At 44.3% G+C, this 20,473-nt stretch overlaps 1 protein-coding gene and 1 long non-coding RNA gene across 2 annotated transcripts in view; both read left to right on the top strand.

The window, feature by feature from the left end:
- Window positions 1–20,473, top strand: part of lrrcc1 (leucine rich repeat and coiled-coil centrosomal protein 1) — a 173,503-nt gene that overhangs the window by 62,216 nt on the left and 90,814 nt on the right. The window contains 3 exon segments of the mRNA XM_038809142.1: window positions 13,930–13,976; window positions 13,979–14,073; window positions 14,075–14,131. Coding sequence (XP_038665070.1) covers window positions 13,930–13,976; window positions 13,979–14,073; window positions 14,075–14,131 — 199 coding nt within the window.
- Window positions 4,413–6,390, top strand: LOC119972444. The gene is made up of 2 exons (XR_005462048.1): window positions 4,413–5,427; window positions 5,706–6,390. It is a non-coding gene; the product is annotated as an uncharacterized LOC119972444 (long non-coding RNA).

Raw genomic sequence — 20,473 nt, 5'->3', positions numbered from 1 at the left:
GCTAGGATGTTGCCCATCCCTAAGTGCCCTTGAGAATGTGGTGGTGATGAGCTGCCGCCTTGAACCCCTGCAGACCATGATTGTAGGTACACCCACAGTGGTGTTAGGGAGCGAGGTCCAGGACTTTGACTCAGCGACATTGGAGGGAACAATGATATGTCTGCAAGTCTGGATGGTGTGTGACTTGAAGGGGAAGTTGCAGGTGGCAACGTTCCCATGGATCTGCTATCCTTGCCCTTCTAAGTGGTGGAGGTCACTGGTTTGGAAGGTGCTGTCAAAGGAGTCGTGGTGAGTTACCACATTGCACGTTGTAGATGGTACACAGTGCTGCCAGTACACACAGCTGCCACTGTGTGTCGGTGGTGGAGGAAGTGGATTTTCAAGGTGGTGGATGGGATGGCAAACACGCAAACGGCATTATCCTAGATGGTGTTGAGCTTCTTGAATGTTGTTGGACCTACACTCATCCAGGAAAGTGACAATGTTCCATCACACTCCTAACTTGAGCCTTGTAGACGGTGGGCAGGCTTTGGGCAGTCAGGAGATGAGTTACTCTCCGCAGAATTCCTACCCTTTTCACTGCTTTTGAAGCCACAGTATTTATGTGGCTAGTCCAGTTTCTGATCAATGGTAAACCTGTAGCCACCTGGGTTGGCCACTTCCTCACACAAAATGGAAGAACGCAAAGATTGCAGGGTAAACTGGACATTGGCAAAGAAACCAGCAGTCTGCAGAATCCCCTGTATTCTAGCTGCCACAGAAACCCGACAGAATTGTAACTAACAAGCTGCGCATATTAATGAAGCGATTTACGGTGATTCCCAGGCACAATGGACACAACAGTTAAACATTCTATGGAAGGCCAGACATTCCGGCGCCAGTAGAGTCTAAGACAAAGGACACCAATAAGGTGTAAGGAACCGCCCGGCGATCGAGGAACGGCCCTGTTATTGGGGAAATTCAAATCAATCGATTGGGAAGAGACCCAATCGATTGCAGGTTTATAGAGGGTCCGCCCTGAAGGATGCGAAGCCCCTGGGACCTACAAAAGTCAGGTCCCAGGACTGATTCGCTCTCTTGACCAGCCCTCTTGACCAGCTCCTCTTAGCCAGCGCTCTCCTTGACCACCGTTGCAGCAGAAGACATTGAGAAGGAGAGGCCTGGTCAGCAGCCGCCATCAAGTAAGTGTCATACGATGCACGCTACGAGAGTAGACACTCCTGACCCCTTTAGTCCACACCGACTGGAAGCCTGCGGATCCAGGACAAAGCAAGAGGCCATTGTTCCCTGATCCGGCAGTTCCCTTATTCCAGATAAGTATTGGCCTGTTAATCTTGTAGTTTTATATGCATAAGTAGTAGATAACTGTATTATAATAAACGTGTCTTGTTTGAACTTACTAACTGGTGTATGGAGTTATTGGTCTGAACTTGAACTTGAAACTTGTGGCGGTATCTTAATGATACCTGGCGACTCTAGAGCTAAGCAATAAAACAGAGCCAAATTGTGTGTAAAGCACACTCACCCAGAACGAGCAACAAACCCCACCGCCCCTTAGGATGTTGATAGAGGAGGATTCAGCAATAGGATGTTGATTGTGAGGTATTCTGCAAAAGAATGTCAAGGGGAGAAGGCTAGATTCTTTCCTGTTGGAGATGGTATTTTGTGGCGCAAATGTTACTTGTCACTTATCAGGCCAAGGCTGAACATTGTTCAGGTCGTCGTAAATCTGGACTTGGATTGCTTCTAACCTGAGGAGCTGTGAATGTTGCAATCATTAGGAAACACCCCCACTTCTGACCTCATGATGAAGGGAAGGTCATTGAGGAAGCAGCTGAAGATGGTTTAGCCTAGGAGGCTGTGCTGAGGAACTCTTGCGGTGATGTCCTGGGAGTGAGATCATTAACCTTCAAAAAGCACAATTTTTTTGTTCTTGGCATGAGTCCAACAAGTGGAGAGTTTTAAATATGCTGCTGCCTTCTAGAAACATACATATGTCAACTCCACCTGACCCAATTTCCTCCCCACAAAAATGGTGTGGCTCCCGTCAGAGGCAGAACATCCAGATTCGGGGCTCTGACATAATTTTGGATAAGGCACAGAGCCAATCTCACAAATTCAGGCCTTAAGGCTTTGAAGCAACTGTCCGTTAAGTCAAAATGTAACTATTAAAAAAGATTGAGCAAGCTGGGCTTCTCTGGGAAGTTGTTCAACATATGAGTATCAATAGAGTGGATGTGGGAAAACCTCCCATTTCTAAAGATAGAAAGAGTACCGAAGTAGAAGATAGCAGATGGAATAAAGAATTTAAATGTAATTTTATATATAGTAAATAGGGAAAATGTAGAACGTGCTGGCATGTTTGAGTGATTGAAGCAGGTAGCTTTGACTTTTTTAAAGGGAGGCATGATGCATACGTCAGAGAGAAGGGAGCCCGTAGAGGTAAAGGTCATTAAAATGGAAAGAAACCAATGGGGAGTATTAACACTGGCATGCAATATTTGTATCTGTGCTATGAAATTCTATGTTATTGAATGAGTGGAGAAGATCTGGGAAAGGAAGGTTGAATTTAAGATTCACATTGGAACCACTGGCATAAAGAAGCACAGTATTTTGCCATTCTACACCAGTGGTGAAGGAAGTGAATGTTTGAGGCGAAAGTGCAGAGCTTCTTGAGTGATATTGGGGCCACATCACTCCAGGCAAATGGAGAGTATTCTACCACAATCCTGACTTGTGCCTTGTAGATGGTGACCAGTGTTTCAGGAGTCAGAATTCCCAGCCTCTGACCTGCTCTTATAGCCACAATATTTATAAGGCTGGTCCAGTTCATTTTCTAGTTAATGCTAACCCCCAGGATGTTGATGGTGGAGGATTCAGCACTGGCAATACCATTGAATGTCAAAGAAAGATGGTTCAAATATTTCTTGTTGGAAGTTTGTTATTGCCTCGAACGTGTGGTGTGAATTTCGCTTGATGCTTTCCAGCCACGGCCTGAAAGTTGTCCAGGTCTTGCTGCATTTGGACATAGACTGCTTCAATACGTGTGGAATTGTGAATAGTGCTGAACATTATGCAATCATCAGTGAACATCCCCACTTTTTACCTTGTGATGGAGGGAGAGAAGGTAATTGATGAAGCAGCTAAAGATGATTGGGCTGAGGACACTACACTGAGGAACTCTTGTAGTTATGTCCTGAGACTGGGATGATTAACCCTCAACATCTTTAGTGCTGGGTATGACTCAAGCCAGTGGGGAGTATTCCCCCAAATTCCTATTGCTTCCAGTTTTGCAAGGGCTTCTTGAGGCCATTCTCTGTCAAATGACATCAAGGGCAGTCACTCATCTCCGCCCTTGACTTGGGCTTTTGTCCATGTTTGAACCAAGGCATTCACTCGATATCCATAACTCATGAACTAGTAAATAAAAAGTTTATTTAACCGTGGATGAATTGGGGACATCTAATAACCCATTTCAGCCAGGCCTCTTGGGGATTATAATATGTAAATTAGTGTTTGTTCTTTAAGTTTTGAGAGCCGTTTGAATTTAACAGAACCCTGTAGTTGAAAGAAGGCAAAAGCAGCTGTATCCAGCAGGTAAATTCTTTTTTCAGCATTTCTAGAGGCGGGTTTACAATAAACACAATAGGCGCAGGGCCCCGACCACGAGGAGGCGAGCAGGTTTGTGCTGGACTCCAGCACTGGCAGACCCAGGCCAGCGAGACACGACAGCCAAGTCAAGTTGCGAATTCAGCCGCCGAGTAGACGAGGCAAGGGGGTTTGGGCTGAGTGCCTTCACTAATGGAGCCACGCCTGCAACAGAAGCGTGAGATGTGCGCCCCGAATCAAGCCACGAGTAGTGGAACCAGGCCGGCAACAGGCATGTGACATTGTCCTGAGGCGAGGGAGAGACGTGGCCACGATGAGTGAGGCAGGCTACCTTGAAGACCGCAGGCGAGTGAGGTGAGTGCAATTGTGAGAATGGGAGAGTATGAGGCGTGGGGAGAGACTGTGAAGGGATGGGGTGAGGGGGAAGAATGTGAGGGTGTCTGAGTTAAAAGAATGTGTGAGGGGATTGGGTTGCAGACTTGCAGGGAGGGGAGTGGGTGTGAGTGCTGGGTTGCATTATGAAGGGGTGGAGAGTTTGTGATGGGGTTAAAAGTTTGATACGCGTGGGTTTCGCCCCCACAACCCAAAGATGTGCAGGGCAGGTGGATTGGCCACGCTTAATTACCCATTAATTGGAAAAAAATAATTTGGGTACACTAAATTTAAAAAAAATAAAAGATTTATCCAATTTTTGCAGAGCTTGAGCCTGATAAAAATGTGACATTGACTGCAAAAAAAGACTGCTTTTTCAGACACGTTATTAGCTGCTTAAGATCAGTTTCTTTAACAATATGAAATGACGCTATCAATCCGGCAGTCAAGAATGCAGAAAACTGAAGGCGAGGCAAGAGGACGAAGCTAGGCAAAAAGACAGTTTGTCATAAAGTATTGAATTTTACACAAACTGCACATTCATCCTCATCCAAAAGTATGAGTGAATTATCCAATGACTTAGACTTGCCAATTAAGCAATACTACAGCACCTGAAAAAGTTGAACAGGATGTGGACTCTGAAATGACAACTGAACTACAAGATATTGCCAATTCTTTTCTTGAAGTGAAGGAAGAAACCTACCCTTACCTTGTGGCCAAAATCTGTTCCACTGAGTATTAAATAATATTTTGTACGAAATAAACCAGAAAACATAGGTAATATTGAAAATTGGAGAAAAGAGTGAGCTTGGAGGCCGATAGCTTCCAAGTTTCAATGAAAATAGAGACAATGAAATCACTTTAAAAGGAAAAGAGAAAAATATCATTCAGATTGTCAAGTGTTATTTGTGACAAAATAAAGATGCCATTGCAGAGTAGAAGTGAATCTCCGAAGAAAACTGTTGATATATTTTGCGTGCTTTTTGTCAGAAGTTTGGATGTATTTTTGTGGCTACCGCCTTTGCGTTGGGCCGGGAGCGGCATAAGGTTGGGTGTGGGGGGGGGGGGAACCCCAGAAATGAAGGCTAGCAGGTCACAAAGTATAAATCCATCTCTGAGCATTTCTGTAGGCCAGAAGGAAAAGGGGTGCTTCCTGTGGACCCGCAAATAAATCTTCTGCTGCAGTCTTTCTCTTCATGAATGGCCGACTCCGCATTCCCGCCATCTGTTTCCTTTCATCTACTGTCCTGTTTTCCCCATCCACCACAATTTCTTTTGTCTCCCTACAGCTGCAGTCTGAGCCTCACCATCACGCCCCAAACTTGTCTATTTGCCGGGGACTGCTCCTTTCTGTGCCTTCTGTCCCTTTCTGTGCCTTCTACCACTGATTTTTTTTGCCTGCGAGGCCGACTACCAAGAAGAAATGGAATGGAATAAAATAGCTAAGTAGGTCATGTCTTTAAATTCAGCCGGGCTTCCTTGTTCTCCCCCAGCCCCCCATTTCTGCATTTCCTGGGTTGGATCAGGCACCACACCTCCCATTGCTACTGTGCCGTTACCTTCCACAGTATATTGATTGTGACTGCGGCTAAAATTTTGTCAATAATCAATTATAATGGGACTGCACAACATCTGAGAAAACCAAAATTGATTTCTACGTCCGGAAGGAGATTGTATTTCTTGTTTCCAAATATACACATGGACAAATTGACATTTCTCCACAGGAAAAACTTGCCGTAAACTGCCATAAGACGACGCCTCCTCCAATAAGCTGCAACATAGTCGGAAACTGACCGCATTAACTTTGCTGCAGAACGCAACAGAAGCAGAAGGGAAAGAGGGGACAATTCTACCTTGAAACCGCCCCCCACTTAGGGCAACTCTTGTCCTCTCTGCCAAAAGACCTCTGGTTCCAGGATTGGCCTACTGAGTCACCTGAGGACACACAAACCATGAAGCCAGCAGATTTCCTCATCGCTTTGAGGGACTAACAACATGCCAACAACATGAATATTGTTGTTATTGCAGATGCTTTATCTATCACACAGTCTTGAGTCTTTTGCTGACCCTAAGTTTGACCACATCCAGTATGATATTGCATCGGGTCCTCTCCCCAATTTTACCCTGTAAATGTGCTATATCTTTGCTGTAAATAATGTCTGCTTTTCAGTTGAGTGCTTAGCTTACTGATTGACATTAGTTATGAACTTCCAGTAAACTGAAACAAATGTGCATGTGTCTGATGATCTTTGACCTTCTGATCAGTAAATCATCAAATTTCATACACCACTCTTTGCCTTCAAAATCATGTTTTGAAATTGTATCAGAATAAACTAGATTTGGGATGTGTTGATGTTATTATAAACCTCACAAATGATCAGATTGTTTGAATAAATAGGTAACTGAAAATCCCTGGAGTTGGTGTCAATTTTCTCAATATTAGCATGAACCGAACAACTTCATTTTCATTGCGGGGAGGGGAGGTGGGGGAAATAGGATGGAATGAATCTGGATAGTGGGCGAGGCTTTTGGATCATACTATTACAGTCGTGATATATTTGCCTGAGACTTGGTGGTTTTAAAGAAGATTTGTGAAACATTACTACATCAAAATTTTTTGTGTTGCGCCAAACACAAGCACGTGAAAAGACGTTGAGCACTCGTCCCAAAGTCATGGCACGATAATTCAATCGGCGGCCACAAGTGGGAGTTGGGTGCATACCCACGACAATTAAAACTCCAGTTAAACTCATTAAAGGGGCAATGAAGTGAAATTTAACATTGCCCATGAAATTTTTAGGTCGGAACACAGGCAGGCGTTTTTGACAAATTGTAATCCAATGGTGGGATGAAAGGAGGCAGGAGCATAGGCAGAATGAGTACGTAGGGGCTAGTGAGAGTTTGGTGTCGAGCTATTGTGTAGATTTTTGACAAAAGTTCTGTGCTTTCTGATGAGCTTTAAGCAGGGTTCAACTTGTTCTTGGGCCTCTTCAGTTTTGTAGGAGATTTCTCAGCATTTTAACACATTGGCACCTACAGTGCACGGTCAGACCCATCTGCAGTTCAGCAGATGAGCATTGTTTGCTTGGGAGTGGCACGTCTTCTGAGGATGAAGAGAGAGGCCAAAGGGACAGGAAGCCAAATGTCTGCAGGCATCACCTCTGGGAGAGACCTTTGGCAGAGATGTAGGCAGAGGATGGCGCAGGGCCAGTACAGGGGGCAAGGAGGACAGGCACGCAGAAGATGCCACTATCCAGCTGCCTGCATGTACAGGCAATGATCCAGAAACCCCGACATGACAAGAGGTCCAGTGCTGCAGAAGACTCTGCCTCTCCAGAGAAACCGTCACTTCATTATGCCACATGATTGGTCTGGAGATCACCAACTGTGTGAGTGGGCACCCAATGCCCGTGGCTCTGAAGGTCACAGTAGCCTGGAACTTTTATGCATTCAGATCTTTGCAGAGGTAAGTGAGTGATCTTTGTGGAGTCTCTTAGTCAGCTGTGCATAGCTACATCAATCTGGTGACTGGACCTCTGTTCAGGCGGGTATGGAGCTTCATCCATTTCCAGATGGATCAAGACAGCGAGGCTGTGTGAGCCAGAGGCTTTGCAGCTATTGTAGGGTTCCCCTGCATCCAAAGTGCCATTGATTGCACCTATGTGGCCAGCTGGGTACCTTTGTAAATAGAAAGAAAAAGGGTATCATCCCATGAATGTACAGACTGTGACCACAGTACCCATAATCTACAAGTATGTGCAAGGTTCCCTGGCAGCTCCCACAATGCCTACATATTGAGACACTCTCACAGCTGCTAAGCCTGTTCATGACTCCAGCCCGCCTCAATGGATGGTTGTTGACTGATAAGGAGTATCCGTTGTAAAGCTGGCTTACAATGCCAGTCATGCACCTGAGGACCGAGGTGGAGGGCATGCAGGACGATAAGGTTACTTAAAATAAGGTTCCAATGCCTGGACCATTTGTGGGTTTCTGAAATATCCGCCAGAGCAAGTGTCACTCATCGACATTGTCTATTGCGCTGTGCACAATCTAGCTCTTGCAAAGGGGTAACCATTGAACGACGACGACACCGTGGCTTGTGACATGCCTCAGAGGAAGATTCCACTGACGACTCTGATGGGGCGGCCGAGCAAGCTGAGGGTGAGAATGAGGAGGCAGCATTGTGTAGCCACCTAAAATGGACACTGGGCTAACAAGATGGAGAATTGCTAAGACTGCAGGGAAAAAGCAGTTTAGCCAAGACAGCAGTCTGCAAAGACTGATTAGCATTTTGCAAGCAGCAAAACCAGTTTCTGGCCAGGTGGAAGATCTCAAACCAAAGGTGTTAATAGCAAAACGCTTTGCATATTAATGAGGCAATCCAGATCTGGGCACACACAATGGCAACATTTAGGTTTGAATAGATACTTTAAGTGGATGTCCAGACAGAGCGGCACCAGAAGTATCCACCATAAAGACCGCCCCCTCCATCGAGGAGAGACCCTCACATTGGGGGAATTCAAAAGATATCGATTAGGATCTGATCCAATCGATACCTGAAGGTGAAAGCCCGCCCCAAAAGAGGCACGGACATTGGGGCCCTATAAAGATAGACCCCCACACATGGTCCTGTCTGTTGTTTTCGTGCTCCGGCTTTGACTTCGACCAAGAACTTCCACTTGTATCCTGACTCCAGCCGTTGAGCACCAGCCGCCGAACCGTAAGTGACAATACGACGCTCGCTACGCGAACCAGCCCCACTAGACCCCCAGCGACCAGCACACTCTCTGAAGGTTGCAGACCAAGATCGGAACGAAGGCCTTGCTCCCTGACCTTGCCTGTTCCTGTTTAGTTAAGTATTCTGATCGCTTAGTTTAGTTGTAGCTTAGTCCCTTAGCGTGTGCATGTGTATTTATTATATTTGTAATAATAAATACTAATCGTTTGGAACTTACTAATCGGTGTATCGTTTTATTACTTTGAACCTGACCTTGGAATATCTGTGAGGTGTCTAGATACGGCACCTGGCGACTCCCGAGCTGAAAATACATACATAGAGCCTAGCAGTGTTAAGCACACGGCCTTTAAACGGAGGCGTGTTAATACACTCCAATAAACGCGAATTACACTCAAGTAAAACGTGCAACAATTGATTAACCTTCACGGGACTAGGACACAAGTGAGACAGTAATTCAAAAAACATTCAGCTAGACTGCCAAGGCATTGCATTCATCTCAGTGCACCAACTTGTTGTCACGCATGTTGGAGAAGCCAATGCCTGGAACACAATGTTGCCTCTCTATCTCTCTAGCTTGTTGTCCCTGCAGTTCAACATAAGACCCTGATGAGGCCAGCACCTATGACAAACATGAGGGCTACTTGGGTCATAGAAAAACAAAACTTTCTCTGTAGAGTCCCAGACAACAAGGAGAACATGATATGTTTGGCAAGACGCAAAACACGAAAAACAGCACACGGATGGAAGTAATGAAAATCACCCACGAAAGCCCAGCCTGTGCCCAAGGTGCCTTAAATTAACGCCTGCAGGTGCTATGTCTTGACACAGCCTCTCACTGGGAACTGTACTGGATGCAGATGGCTGATTCTGCTATCCTATTGGTCCTGATAACCTTGGCGGTCGTCCATTGACTCACAGAGCCTGAGGTGGCCCTGCCTGGGAGGGCGTGCACAGAGACATGGCTGAGCACTCCTCAATCAGAACATGCCTTGGTCGCTGAAGCAGCAGAGGAACTGCCACCTGATCCGGAGCACATTAAGAGGAACCCACAGAGATGACAGGCAGCTTATCCATCAGCGTGAGGCACCTCCGTCCTCACTAATAATGGATGGGCACCTAGAAGAGATACTAGGTTCCTCATCCATCCCTCCTGAGGTTGCTGCCTGTATGAGGAATTGCAGGTCTGATTGCAAACCCAGAAATCCCTTATTCTACAGCTGGAGCATCCTCTCGCCATGAGATTCGCCACTCAGTGGAGGAGTCTGAGTGCTTGGGATCTGCTCAGTGCTCAGGTTCTGCAGGGACTCCTCCATAACAGAGGCCATGGTATACAGACCTTCAGGGATCTCCGCCACATCTTCCCACGCATCCTGCTGGACAACCAGCCGATGCTGCCTGTTGACTGACTCCAGAGGCTTGTCATCTGCTTGAGACTAAGCATGAAGGTGCTATGGAAGAACTGCCTCCAGGAGTTCTTCCATTGTCAGCATCCTGGGACTTGTGCGCTCCTGCGCTATGGCTTCTCTTCTGAACATGAACAAGTGTTCCAATTCGTGAAACCTTCTCCAGCAACACCATTATAGCCTCATGAGCCTCCCACCTGAATACCCAGCTTTAAGTGCTCAGCAGACTGGGACTCCTCACCCTTCCATACACTGAAGATGCATGGCCCTATCTCTCACCCATGTCACACACAGGGATATATGCCCTTTGGCACTGGAATCTCTCACCCCGAGCGTCACTACTGACACCCACCCCCAAGCCTTCCATACGAAGTGGAATGCCAGGTTGGTCATCGCTCTTGCAGAATGCAGAAGATCAATGAAACATTTCCGGCACTGTGTCCAGGTGCAGTGCACCACATCACACCTGCTCACCAGAGCAGCCACCTCTGTCCATACCCATCTTTCGGGTGCCCTGCCCCTTTCATCCCATGTATTTGAGTGTCACACCAAGTACACTCTGGTTTCTTTTCAGATCATATAAATCTTTCACCCCTGAGTGTCACACCAGACACCCATTACCTGTATCAGAGCCTGCAGGCTGTCACCTGTGAAATATGTGGATAAGTGCCACACATTGGCAGCTTACCTGCTGTGTCCACTTGGTGCAGAGTCCATCGGAAGGTCCACTTCCCAAGACACCATAGTTCTTCATCTCAACCCCGAGCAGCCTTCCTTCAACTACCTGGCCTTCCACACCGAGAGATGCACTGACACAGCTAGTCACACATACACCGACACAAACACACCCACGTTAATGAATATGATAATTTCTTTGGCAAATCTCTGTGCATTCTAGCATTATATCTCCCTGGTATAATAATACCTGATCAAGAGATCTAAGTTCGGTTATTATTAATACGGTTGCTGAAATTCGGGAGGTAGGTTAAACTGAGCTAAAGCTATCTGCATTTTCCAAGGAAAAGCTGATGGTGTTTTGTGTTGTAAATTGAACTGCAACAAAGCTTTTTTTTAAAAATTGAATTACATATTGATTTATGCTTTGCTAAGGCTGTAAATCCTATTTATTAATCAGGTGTCAATCCTTTGAGACGGCAGCCAGTATATTAGCTAATGCAACACAGTGCTGTTTTTGACAAAAAAGTGTGTCAGAGAATTAATATTTATTTCCATTTCCAAACTTGTGTAGTTTCAGAAATCTATTCGCTGTGTATTGTATGAAACCTATCAGCAATATTTAGATGCTAAATCTGATCTGCTGGACAAATTCTTTAGCTCTTGCAGTTGAGATCTGCTCATTACCTTGTATGCTGAATGCAAAATGTTAACTTATTAAAATACTTATTTTGAGTAGGTAGGAGTTAGACGGAACATAATTTTCTTCTAATCTGGATTTATTGGATTTTGATTCATTCTCATTTTGAAGCTGATAAATAGTTACATTTTATGTATGTAGGAAACGTTTTTTCTTTTTGTTAATGAAAACAAGCATGTGATAGATGCATCCCAAGGATCAAAAATTTATACATCTCGACAAAGTAATCACTATTGAACTGTGCAGATACCTTATGCCAAGTTAAACAGTTACGTTTTTTTTAATTCATTCAAGGGATGCGAGAGTCATTGGATTGGATAGGCCAGCATTTATTGTCCATCCCTAATTGCCCTTGAGAAGGTGGTGGTGGGTTGCCTTTTTGAACCGCTGCAGTCCATGTTGATGTTGGTAGACCCACAGTGTTAGGGAGGGAGTTCCAGGATTTTTGACCCCAGCGACAGTGAAGGAACAGTGGATATATTTCCAGGTCAGGATGGTGTGTGGCTTGGAGGCGAACTTCCAGATGGTGGTGTTCCCATGTGAATGCTGCCCTTGTCTTTCTAGATGGTAGAGGTTGCGGCTTGGGAAGGTGTTGTCAAAGTAGCCTTGGTGAGTTGCTACAGTGCACCTTGTGGATGTTACACACTGCTGCTGCTGTGCATCGGTCGAGGGAGTGAATGTTTGTGGATGGAGTAGCAATATGCGTGCTGCTTTGTTCTGGATGGTGGATGCAAATAGTTACCCTCTTGACCCACCGCGAGGTCCACCATGTCAGGACCATACTCGTAAATACCATAAGTAAGCTACATCCACGTGATTCCCGGCCCAGAGGACAGGGGAATCATGAAGGGAATCATGACGGCGAATAGGATGCCGGGTCTGCTAAATGGATGCAAATTAACCCCATTTGCATTTATTTACATCCTCCCGCTGGGGCGCGGTTGTGAACCGCGATCCCAGAGCCAGCAGGGTCCGGAGCATTGTGTTCACGTGCCGAACCCAATTTTTCCACCAGCCCCACCCGATTCTCCGCCCCATCGGGAAACACGCTTTGGAATTCCTGGGACGGAGAATCTAGCCCATGAAGTCCCCGTGTGTGCGTGGGTTTCCTCCGGGTGCTCCGGTTTCCTCCCACAGTCCAAAGATGTGCAGGTTAGGTGGATTGGCCATGATAAGTTGCCCTTAGTGTTGGGTGGGGTTACTGGGTTGTGGGGATAGGGTAGAGGTGTTGACCTTGGGTAGGGTGCTCTTTCCAAGAGCCGGTGCAGACTCGATGGGCCGAATGGCCTCCTTCTGCACTGTAAATTCTATGAAAGTTGTATTCTGTACCTTCAATTTAGTTTGAACAAAAGTGTTAGATGAATAATAAAAATCAATTAATAAACCTAGGGGCATAAATATAAGATCACCAGAATGAATTGGGTTAGAGGGAATAAGAGAAAAAGAAAACTTGTTAAGAGTATTGGGAGAAAGCAAGTGAATGAGACTAAATGCTGTGTAGCTGTCCAATTCAGATAGTTCAACCAGCTCTTTAATTAAAGTTTACCCAGGTGCCTTTATTTATGAGGAAAACAAAGTAGGACACAGATATAATGCAACACCCTTTATTAAATATAGTTAACCCATAAATTACCCACTATACATACAAGAAACACCCAGGATTCAACTAAAGGTGATATGGTAAGTTGCAGATCCGATCCCGGAGTCCCCCTGGTTCCTCTTTGTAAAGGTGATTCTCGCTGGCTGTTGCTTGCTTGCTTCCTTCCTTCCTTCTGGTCTGGTCAAGGTCACCTCATATATCAAGCTTCGAGTCTTTTGCCTCGAGCCTTTTGCCTCGAGTCTTTTGCCTCGAGTCTCTTGATTCCAGTCCTTTCTCTCCAGATATGTGGAAAATGCCGAACTTTTTATCCCCCACCCACCAACTTTCTCCACCTGCCCTTGGCCTTCGGCCAATGGAGTCTCAGGCGGCAGGATCTCAATGCCCAATGGTCTGGTTGTTGACCTGTTGACAGGGCACCTGAGCCCGCCTTGGGAGGAGCGATGATTGCTTGATGGGTTATAGGAACTGTGAACAATAGGCCAATGCATCTTAAGTAGGAGTTACTATCAGTTGATGGGATATCAGGAACTGTGGACAATAGGCCAGTGAATCTCAAGTAGCAATGATAATTACTTGATGGGTTATGCAGGGACAGCTTCAGACAGACGCCGGCAGCTTGTCTAGAGTTCTGTATATTCGGATTCTGCAGGCTTCTGCAGACTGATTTTTAAAGTGCCCAATTCTTTAATTTAAGATATCCAATTTAATCGGCCTTAAACCTAGGCCCAGATTATTACTACAATGCGCAGAGAGCCATTGCAGATATGTGCTGAATGTCTACCTTTACTGCAAATGTTATGAAATGTAACACACATCATTGCTTTTGACTCAGGGACAAAGAGCCTTGCATGCGAAAACTAAAGTCCTCTAACAACCACCCAGAGGTGAAGAGTTCTCGAACAGCTCACCTGTAGAATCTGCTGAGCTTGCAGTAGTGGGACGCACACCCAGGAGTATGTCAATAATACAAAAAAACTCAACACAAATCGCAAGACAGCAAGAAAACAAGTATGACTGAGGAGTCCACATATAGGGTAATAAAAATTAATGTTCTTGTTTTAAATTGATTAATGAATAGCTAACAATATAAATTATTCAAGAACACTTGATTTTGGGCAGGTGGTCATGGAAAAAGACTTTTGTTTGTTACACTGAAGTACTGAATGGTAGTAAACTCTCCTAGCTTAAGCTCTATACATAGAAGATAGGAGCAGGAGGAGGCCTTTTGGCCCTTCGGGCCTGCTCCGTCATTCATCACGATCATGGCTGATCATCCAACTCAATAGCCTAATCCTGCTTTCTCCCCATAGCCTTTGATCCCATTCTCCCCAAGTGCTATATCCAGCTGCCTCTTGAATATATTCAAAGTTTTAGCATCAACTACTTCCTGTGGTAATGGATTCCACAGGCTCACCACTCTTTGTGTGAAGAAATGTCTCCTTATCTCTGGCCTACAGGTTACGATGAAGCACCAATTTAGTTATGTTTCTTTCTAGTTAAATGGCTGGAAGAGATCTGAGATGTGGTCAAATCATTTCTTTAATAGGAGTATCTCAAGATGCCAATCAAAGGTCACAAATAATGAGTCTGAGAGGCATAAATGCATGCCTTTAAAACAAAAGTATATCTAATTAGATACAAAATAAAGTTCAGCTTTTTGCTCCTAAATTATATAGATTTTGGGAGTACCTTGTTACTTTCATACCTAAAGACACTAGAGCATATGGTTCTATGTGAAGATTGTTGACTGACGGCTGTAGATGTACACAAATACAGCAAGCTTTACATGTCTATTTCTCAATAATTCAGTCGGTCATTTTCAAAAGTAGCTATGCTGCTTTATAAAATAGACAAATAAAAGTGCTTTTCAAAGGACTGAAACTATTCAAATAAAATTAGATAATACTTCTTGTTCATGCTACAACCCATGGAAGAAATATAAATGTAATCCAATTACAATCCTGTAATTTTAAAATAACATAGCTTAGTTTGACTCCGCAGTAAGACTATGGAAAGTTGCAATTCAGTCAGCATTCTCGGAATACATAACCTAAGTTGTAATGTAATATTATTGCATTGTTAATTGTTATTTATTTATTCATGGGATGTGGGCATTGCTGTGTCAGCATTTATTGCCCATCCCTAATTGTCCTTCAGATGAGGGCATTTAAGAGTCAACCACATTGCTGTGGATCTGGAGTCAAATGTAGGCCACAGCAGGTAAGGATGGCAGATTTGTTTCCTAAAAGACTTTAGTAAGCCAGATGGGTACAACAATCGTCAGTGCTTTCATGGCCATGGTTCGACTTTAAATTCCGGATTTTTAATCAATTCAAATTTCAACACCGGCAGTGGCGGGATTGAACCTGGATCCCTAGAGCATTGCCCAGGGTATTGGGATTACTAGTCCAGTGACAATACCAGTGTGCCATTGCCTCCCTTAATGAAGTGTTCTTCAGGTGGTGCATGTATTATATCAAAGCCCCTTCTGTTGCCCAGATGGTAATCAAACTCGAGTGCTATCATTTTCAAAATGTAGGGAGTGTTTAGGAGTGTAAAGATGAACTAATCGATTTAGTAAAAAGGGAATAGATCCAAAATCCCCGCATCAGAGTAAAATCTCATGTTAGTGAAATACATATACCTCGGAGTCCTAATAACAGCAGAAACGTGCCAGCAAGGTTGATTATGCCCCAGAAGAACAGACAGTTTCCAGCAAGATTACAAGTAAGTTTTTGGGTGAAGGTTAATAATAAACCTGTCATGTGAGAGTACCTTTAAAAAATGGATGTGTATCAAATAGCTGCAGTGATGTCAGTATGTGGGTGGAGCTGAGCTGGGCTCTGCTTTTACTTTCGCTTTGAGCAAAAGCTGGTGTGTGTCTGTGTGTTTTAGTTTCGTTTTCAGGTTGGATTGCTGCAGGCAAAGCAAGCAGCTGTATAATAACCTCTCTCTCTCTACAAGCTACAGACTGTCTTCAGCTCATTTGAGGATTTCAAAGTAATACCTGTTTCTGTAGTAATTTAAACCGGCTGTCCTTTCTTTGAAAAGGGTCTTTTGGACTTATGGATGTTGTTAGGAAAGTTATGAAGAGTTACTTATAGAATATTGTATCTGTGGGGATTATTGGTGTTGATAGTTGTTAAGATATTTAGTGTGTATTTATAAAATGTTAACTGGATTCATATAATAACATTGTTTTGTTTTTAAATGTACTTTAGATATCTGTTGCATCACACCTGTAAAGTGGGCCCTTGTGCTCCCCATAACCACAATCTGTTAAAAGTTGTGGGTCAGGTGAACTCCATGGTACACTTTGGGGTTCTCTAAACAAAGGTCACACGCAATACCTTATAGCAGAGGCTAAAAAAAGGCTTTTAGATTTGGCAAAATCATTGCAGTTAACGTTACCTTGCAGCACACGAAAAGAAGAGGTACTTTACAGTGCTAGCTGAGTATTTAAAATTGCCTGAGATACAGTATGACTCATTAGAACATGCCAAAATTCAGTTGTAGATTAAACACTGGAACATAAGAAAGAATTAAGCACTTGAATACGCAACCAGGGACAAAGAAAAGGAGAGAATGGAAAGAGAAAGAGAGAGAGAAAGGGAGATACAGATCAGGGAAAAAGAAAAAGAGTGGAAAGGAAAAATGTGAGAGAGCTTGACTTCAGAAAATGGCCATGAAACGTGACAGTCAGTTTAAATTGGCGGATGTAAAGGGAAAACGTACAGTTGGAGGATAGTGATGAGGATAAAGAGAAAGAGCATCACAGTCGGAGGCTTGGTGGGGATCTATTTAAATATATCCAAGCACTGCCAAGGTTTGATGAGAAGGAGGGTAGAAGCCTTTTTCATTTCATTTGAGAAGGTGGCTAAAACAAATCAAATGGCCACAGGACATGTAGGTATTACTGATTCAAACAAAGCTGGTAGGTAGGGCTAGTAAGTGTTTGCATCACTACTGGAGGAGGTATCTGGGACGTATGAGGAGGTGTGAAAACTCCGTCTTAGGTGCACATGACTCGAGCCTGAAGCCTACAGACAAAGGTTTAGAAAATTAAGGAAAGAACCTGGTCAAACATACATGGAGTTTGAAAGGATCAAACAGAGTAATTTTGATAGTGGATAAGGGCTTTGAAAATAGACCAAACCTACGAAGCTCTCAGAGAAATATACTTTTGGAGGAGTTTTAAAAATTCGATTCCTGATGTAGTGAGAACTCATGTGGAAGAGCAGAGGGTTAAACTGCGAGATTAGTAGCAGAAATAGCAGGATGATTATGAATTATATCATCAATCAAAGCTTGGTTTACAACATCAGTTTCAGCCTGTGAGGGATAGAAACTGGGGAAAAGCGAAATACTCAAGTGGGAAAGGTAAAGGAGATCTGATGGAAGATAATAAGGAGAGTGTACCTCATTAAAAAAGTTCAAATGTTTTCACTGTAATAAACTAGACATGTAAAGTCACAGTGTTGGTGGTTGAAGAAAAGCACTGGGAAGGCTGATGTGTTAAACAGGATAAGACAGTGGGGTTTGTTAAAGTGGTAAGGAAGGCCTAAGTGAAGCGAAGGAGGTGCAGGAGATGCAAAGATGGTACAGCCTGATCAAGAGGGTTATTGATACGAAGGTGCTAGATCGCTTAAAAGAATTTACTTGTGTCGGTAAAGTTTACTCGTGTACCAGAAGGTGTAGGTAAAGAAGTCACAATTTTAAGAGATACATGAGCTTTAATGGTAAGAGATGAGGAGTTATGTAGTTCGGGAAGAATATTGCCAGAAAAGGTGGTAATATGTGGAATTCAAGGTGAGAAGAGTAGTGTTCCACTATATAAGGTAAGATAAACTATCTTGTCCAGGAATACAGGGCGAGATTCTCCGCACTCCCGACGGTGCGGAGAATAGCGTGGCTCGTAAAATTTTACGGCCACGCTGTTCCGACGCCCTCCCGCTATTCTCCCCCCCCCCCCCCCCCCCCCCCCCCCCCCCCCCGACTCCCGATACGAATCGCTGCCGCCGTTTTTTTACGGCCGGCCAGCGATTTCTCACATGATCGATGGGCCGAGTTTCCCAGCCCTTTACGGCTGTTTTACGAACGGCAAAACACACCTGGTCTGGCCGTTCGTTAAAATGGCCGTAAACACTCGCGTTTTATAAACCATGGCACCGATTGGCACGGCAGTACCACGGCCGTGCCAAGGGTGCCATGGGCCCGCGATCGGTGCCCACCGATCGCGGGCAGCGGGCCCGATGCCCGCGCACTATTTGTCCTTCCGCCGCCTCCGCAGTATCCATTCGCGGGGCGGCCTGAGGGGCATCCCGGCCGCGCTATGCGCGGGTTTCGCGCAAATACGCGATGACGTCATCGCGCATGCGCGGGTTGGAGTCTTCCAATTCGCGCATGCGCGGCTGACGTCATATGACGCGTCAGCCGGCGCTAACTCGGGCAAGCGGGCTTAACGAAATTCGTTAAGCCCGTGATGCCGGAGCTTACGGCGTCGGGCTGCTAGCCCCGACCGGGACCAGAATCGGTTCCCGGTCGGGAAGGGGGGGGCTGGCGTCAAACCCGCCCGGGTTTGACGCCAGCCTTACGATTTCTCCCGGTTTGGGAGAATCACGCCCAAAGTTTATCTTGGGTAATGATATAGCTGGATCGCAGGTGGGAGTGATGCCTACTGTGGTTGATAAGCCAGTGGAAAATCAGACAACTGAAGTGTTGAAGGACGAATATCCTGGGATTTTTCCGGATTGTGTAGTAACAAGGTCACAAAGTCACAGGTTAAGACAAGAGGAGAAATCAAAGAGTGAAGATAAAGTTGAAGTTAAATTATCAGAAACGATGGTTGGAAAAGAACAAGAACAGGTGGAGGATGAGGCGGATATTTTTAGTTCAGGAAAATTGGCGGAGTTCCGACAGAACAATATAGAAATAAAACATGTATCAGAAAGCATACACGGATATTATTATCGTAAAAATGATGTCTTGATGAGTGAATGGAGACCTTTACATATGCAGGCGGATGAAAAGTGGGCAGAAGTTTATCAAGTGGTATTTCTGGTAGGGTATAGAAAGGAGGTGCTGTGTAGCACGAGGTACCAGTGGGAGGCCATTTGGGAGTAAGGAAAACTCCAGCTAAATTCCAAAAACACTTTTATTGGCCTGGCCTACATAAAGATGTAGTGTTTTTGTGGATCATGTCACACACGTCAAATGATAGGGAAACCTCAAGCAGTGATAAAACCAGCACCCTTAATATCCATTCCAGCATTTGAGGAACCTTTTACAAGGGTCTTAATTAATTGCGTAGGACCGCTTGCTAAAACAAAATGTGGGAATCAATATCTTTTGACTATAATGGATGTGTCTGCTAGGTTTCCAGAGGCCATTCTAGTACATAATATTACAGCTAAAAAGATTGTGGAGGAGTTACTTAAATTCTTTACTGGATATGGACTACCCACAAAAATAATATCGGATCAAGGATCAAATTTTACCTCAAGGTTATTCAAAGAAGTTATGGATAGCTTAGGAATAAAGCAATTTAAATCAACTGCGTACCATCCAGAATCGCGTTAGAAAGGTGGCATCAGACATTAAAGACAATGTTGAAGGCTTATTGTCACGATTATCCAGAGGATTGGGATAAAGGAATTCCATTTGTACTGTTTGCAATTAGGGATGCACCTAATGAGTCAACTAATTGTTGGTCATGAGGTAAGAGGACCACTTAAATTGATTAAGGAAAAATTGTGAGTGAGCATCCGGAGCTTACATTATTGGATTTGTATCAAATTTTAGGGAACGATTAAATAGAGCAGGGGAATTGGCTAGACAACATTTAAAAGTTGCGCTAAAAGTGATGAAATGGGTAGCGTAGCGGACAAGAAATCCAAAGTTCATAGTTTTGTCAGTGGAGATAAAGTTTTAGTATTGTTACCAGTGATAGGTGAATCTTTAAAAACTAGATTTTGTGAACCGTATCAGATTGAAAGGAAATTAAGTGAGGTGACTTATGTGGTAAGAACGCCAGATAGAAGGAAAACTCACCGAGTGTGTCATGTAAATATGCTTAAAAGGTACTTTGAAAGGGAAGGAGAGAAAAAGGAGGAGGTTTTAATGATTCTAATTCAAAGTGAAGAACTGAATCCAGATGACTTTCAATTTGACATCCCTCAAATTACATTGGAAAATGAGGATGTTCGTATCAGAGGAAAAACAACTGACCTGAAAGAGTTATTGAAATCACATGGGCAAGTTTGTGGATATCACATGGGCAAGTTTGTGAAGATAAATTGGGAAGTCCTAAAATGGCTATACATGATGTAGATGTGGGAAATGCTGTTCCAATCAAACAACATCCATATAGACTTAAC

Source organism: Scyliorhinus canicula, chromosome 10 (genome assembly GCF_902713615.1).
Source record: "Scyliorhinus canicula chromosome 10, sScyCan1.1, whole genome shotgun sequence".
NCBI lineage: Eukaryota > Metazoa > Chordata > Chondrichthyes > Carcharhiniformes > Scyliorhinidae > Scyliorhinus > Scyliorhinus canicula.
The sequence above is the reverse complement of the archived record's forward strand: the minus strand, read 5'-3'. Positions and strand labels throughout refer to the sequence as shown.